Source organism: Oryzias melastigma, linkage group LG14 (genome assembly GCF_002922805.2).
Source record: "Oryzias melastigma strain HK-1 linkage group LG14, ASM292280v2, whole genome shotgun sequence".
Classification (NCBI taxonomy): Eukaryota; Metazoa; Chordata; class Actinopteri; order Beloniformes; family Adrianichthyidae; genus Oryzias; species Oryzias melastigma.
The window spans coordinates 28,577,540-28,582,621 of NC_050525.1; the positions used below are offsets into that span (position 1 = coordinate 28,577,540).

The window sequence follows — 5,082 nt, forward strand, 5'->3', positions numbered from 1 at the left end:
AAAACAGTTAGCATGTAGCTAAAAAAATAGGTAAACTTTGAAATCCTAAAGAACTGAAAAAAAGGCTAAATTAGCCAGAGATATTATCAAAACTTCAAAATAGCCAAAAGAATCTTACTAAATGCCAAAATAGTGCAAAAAGCTAACAGAATGACAATTTTTAAAAATTTAAAAATGTAACTTTTGAACATAATTATAAATTAAAAAAAAGGCAGGAATATTATTCCAGAATAAATCAACTTAAACCTTAAATAGCTTTCAATATTTTACTCTCCATAAAAAGATATTTTGTCAAAATTATACAAGTTAGAAATTATAACATCTGCTCATTAATAACATTAAAATAAAATGATCTGGAGGGCCGGATCCGGCCCCCGGGCCTTGACTTTGACACGTGTTTACAGGTTAACAGAAGGAGATGCTGTTCCGGATCTGACCACTAGAGGGGGATGTTTGAGAGGATTTCAAACCCTCAGGAGCTTCAAAGAATGGAGCTTTTGTTTGAATTCTTTCCACAAAACATCCATGAACTGAGACACACTTTTTCTCACCTTTTTAAAGAACATTTCTGATTATTTTTGTGCTTTCCTGAACACATTTATATAAACACTGCAGTCAAATTTTCTGGTAATATTTTCTGACTTGAAACGCTAAGAAAATAATTAAAACTAAAAGTGTTGGATGTTTCCACGCGGTGCAGCCACCCAGATAATTCACAAAGGTTGCTTTCAGAGCCGTCCGACGCCACTGCCAACAATTAGAGAAAGTAAAAAGGGAGTGCTCGCCGTCCCAGCGCTGGCCTGAAACCAGATTCTAAAATCAATGTGAGATGCCCCCGTGCCCCGCTCCCCCCAGCTCGCTGCCAAGCCTGGCTGTGCAGACGCAGAAAGAGCTGAGGTCTGCTTCAGCTGCAGGCCCGTCAGCAGACCTGCAGCCAAAGAAACCGCCTGAGCAGCAACTTATGAGCTGAAGAACGAACCGTATCATCAAATAAGGGATGATTTTACATTTACACAAACTCTTTCTAGTTAAATGAGTCTTCACATCCATTTAAGGGCTGAAATAAAGTCACATTTTTGCCGAGCGCTTCACATCAGATCTGTTTGGAAAAACAAAACTCCTTCAAGCAGTTTGGAGATATTCATCGTCCAGTGCTTTATTTTGAAAATCAGCTAAATTTTGGCTTTTTTGTGTGGACTTCCTGTTGGTTGAGTGGTTCCTGGTTGAGCTGTGGTTAAAAACATCTTAACTTTAATGGAGCTAAATTTGGGCTAATATAATTTGAAAAAAAAAAAAAAAAAAAAAAAAACACTTGAAAAAAATATTGGTGTTTAGCCCAAAAAAATTAAAATGCCCAAAACGTTTTGCTATTCTAAAAAATGGTAATCATTTTCAGTTTCAAATGTTCTGTTTTTTACAGGCTCAATTCTTTTTTTTTTTTCTTGGTTTTGACTCAGAAAATTTCAGTTTCAAAACCTTTGGCCCCATTGTGGCACATCGAGGCGGGGCTAACCCATGGGACCAATCAAATCGATGAGGGTATGGAGCTAAATTTTGGCCAATATTATTTGAACCAAAAATAAAAACTACTTGAAAAAAAATATTTGTGTTTAGCAAAAAAAAAAAGAAAAAGTAAAATTTCCAAAACGTTTCGCTATTCTAAAAAAAACGTAATCATTTTCAGCCTTAAATGTTCTGTTTTTAAAGTTCTGAAACTCAAAAATTTCAATTAATTTTTTTTTTCAATTTTTAAAACTTTTTTTTCATTTTCAATATTTTTTTAAAAACTCAAAAAACGATTTGAAACTGAAAAAAGTTTTGAAACTGAAATTTTGAGTTTTGAACCCTAAAAAACTGAATATTTGAAGTTGAAAATAATTACGTTTATTTTAGAATAGCAAAAAGTTTCAGACATTTTATTTTTTTTAGCCAAACACCAATATTCTTTTAAGCTTTTTTATTTGGGTTTCAAATAATATTGGCACCAATTTAGCTCCAGAGCTTCAGCTCTTAAATGTTATGTGGTCACCTCTAACTACGAAACAGATGTAAGAAAAAGGGGCGGAGCAGCGAGAGAGAAAGCGGGAAACGGGATCAGAGTTAAAGGGTTCATGGTTACGCCTCCAAGACTTGAGGAGTCGATCTGCAAAAACACGTGAAAACAGCTCTCCGTGAACAGGGCCGGCCCTGGGCATAGGTGACCAAGGCGGCCGCCTACGCCGCCATCTGCTGGTGGAGGCACCGGATTTCAACAATTTTTTTCCCCACTCATTTCATGTAAAAATGTTAAAAAAATGTAATATTTAAAACCATAAATGAAATAACTATAATAATAATATTTCCTGGTGCTCCGCCCCTCCTTGACTGACGCTAATTTTAAACTTTAAGGATGAAAAAGCAGCAAAACAAGCCATTTAAGCAGCTTTAAGGTTAAAGAATAAAGGAAGAGGAGGAAAAAACAGAATCAAAGCAGAAGTCACATCTCATTTAGGGCGCCATACAGCCCAAGGCCAGGTCAGACGCCCCCTCGTCTGCTCAGCCCCGCCCCTCGTCTGCTCAGCCCCGCCCCCTCCACCCTCAGCGACGCCGTCTTACCAGTCCAGCGCGGCTCGGCCGTCCACCCACAGATGAGGCCACCGAGCTGACTGAACTGATGGAGGAGCTGCTGGGGCTGTGGGCCAGGGAGGACACGCCCATGGCCACCCGCTTGCTCTTCTTGGCCTTGGCCGGGCTGGTGGAGGGGAAGCCGATGCGGATCACCTTGTGGATCGGAGCGAAAAGGCCGAACTTGGGAAGGCACTGGAAGTATCTGCGGGAAGGAGAGAGGTGATGTCAGGAAGTCCAGCTTTGATATCATCAGAAACGTGAAATTATCCATAAAACTCTTTTATTTTAAACTGTTTTTCTGAACGAAAAACACAAAGTTTGTCTTATTTGAGACCTTAAAGAGAGCATCTGGAAGTTTTTCTGTCAACATTTCATCTGAATTATTCAATTTCTATAACAAATTAACAAAAAAACATCAAGATTTTCTTTTTTACAGACAACAAAAAAATAAAATGGTTGCTATGGAAACAGAAGAGCCGCCATTTTAAAAAAGGTGTGTTTTATTTAGAGTTTTTAAAGCATTAAATCTGCTAAATTGTTTTACTTTGTGAAAAACATAATTTAGGAAGATTTAGAGCTTTTTCTTTTCATTTCAAATTCATTTTTAAAAATGGCCAAAAGTGAGAATCACTTTAGCTGCAGTGGTGGAAGCATCATGGTATGGGATTTTTAGATTCTTCATTAAACTGAACCACAAAAAACAACATTTTATCTGTTTTAAAAATATTTTACAGGAATAATCTTGTGAAAATGGATGGAATCAACCTGGATGACATGATCTACACATTGGTGTCTTGAACTTTTAATAATCTAAATTAAATGTTTTTTCATCTTTCAGGAATAGAAAGAGTTCTGAGAGCATCAGGAGGAACTTTTATTCTGAAAAGCTTTTCTCGCCTCAGCTAAAGTTTTCACAGAAACAAACTTAATTTGTAAAATCTGCTGTTTTATTATCCTTATTAGATTTCTATAAATACACAAAAACATATAGATATTTTTTATTTTAAGCCATTTTTCTGTAGTTTTCCAGATCCCGGTTGACAGAATGTGATCTGGATCAAAAGAAGACAATAAATGTGACTTAAAGCAGAGCTTTTCCCGGCTGAGGAACAGACGGTTCCACTTCCTTCCACTCGGCTTCCTTTTAAGGGCAAAAGAGCCGAGCAGGAATTTGTTGTTTGTGCGTTTACCTTGTACCAGCCACGGCGCCGTCGTTCTTCCCCAGAGGCTCGTCCAGCTCCACCCCGCACCATTCCCCTTTGGCAAAGTCGGTTTCTCCCACATAGCGTATGACCCCCGTCTTGGAGCCCCCGACCTGAAGCAGCGAGGACGACAGGAAGTGACTGGAAAAACTTCTCTGAAACCGTCAGACACGAGGACAGAGTCGTGGCGATCCGAACAAACAGGAAAAGAAGTTCTGAGGGTTCACAGGATTGGATCCGTTCGGCCCGTCGTTGGTCGACAGAAAAAATTTGCCAATTTTCCCACAATGCGGGAAAAGAAATTTTACACACACGCCACCAGGTCAAGTCTACAACCAAAACCAAAGATTTGATGACCTTTGACCTCACGAGGAAGCCGCCATCTTGAATTTCACTTTCCACAAATTCCACCATCTATCACCTGCTAACTCCTCGAGCATCACTGAGAAGAAAAAATGTTGGTTCTAAAATTCATAGATTTTGAACGGCGTTAGCATGTCAAGCTAGCAAAACTGGGACTCGCACATTTTCTACAGAAATACTGAGAAAATGTAACACATGAGTTGAATTAAATTATATTTAATGATATGTAATATAAATATTTAAGAAATGTGGGCGTGGCGAACAAAAAACATCCGTTGCCAGGGAAATCCAAAAATGTACTTTTGCCAATTCTTCTAAAAACGACATTGATTTGTTCGTCAAAAAAAGATGATGGTTGCTATGGAGAAAAAAACAACGGAAAAGCCATCATTTTAAAAGAAAATGATTTCGAAGAGTTTTAATGTTTGAAAAAATAAAATTTAGGAAGATTTAGATTTTCTCTCTTTCATTTCTAGTTCATTTTTAAGTGAGAATCACTTCAGTTGTAGTGGTGGGAGTATCATGGTAAGGGATTTTCAGATTCTTCATTGTACTGAACCACAAAAATGACTTTTTTCCCATTTTAATAATATTTTATGGGAACAATCTCCTAAAAAAAATTATTTTGGGGTGAAAAACTCTTGGTTTTTGAGTTTTCTAACTTTTACTCAGGAGCACAAACAGTGAACTGGACATTTGAACTGTGGTCCAGTCCTTCAGAACCGCCAGAACTTCCTTCTCTGCATATTCAAACAAACCAGAAAACAGCTGAAACACAAAAAAGATTTCTGTCAGTTTGACTCTGATCAAAAGTTATAAATGCTAGAGATTAGGGCTGGGAATCACTGGGTACCTCACGATACGATACGATACGCGATACATGGCTCACGATATCGATAATATCGCGATA

General features: G+C 37.9%; 1 protein-coding gene across 3 annotated transcripts in view; it reads right to left on the reverse strand.

The window, feature by feature from the left end:
- The window catches only part of clip2 (CAP-GLY domain containing linker protein 2), a 30,775-nt gene that overhangs the window by 14,262 nt on the left and 11,431 nt on the right, over positions 1 to 5,082 (reverse strand). For all 3 annotated transcript variants that reach the window (XM_036215225.1, XM_024266219.2, XM_024266220.2), the window contains exons 4-5: positions 3,798 to 3,922; positions 2,596 to 2,809 (exon numbers count right to left, since the gene is read on the reverse strand). In XM_036215225.1, the coding sequence (XP_036071118.1) occupies positions 2,596 to 2,809; positions 3,798 to 3,922 (339 nt within the window). The remainder of the gene's footprint in view (positions 1 to 2,595; positions 2,810 to 3,797; positions 3,923 to 5,082) is intronic.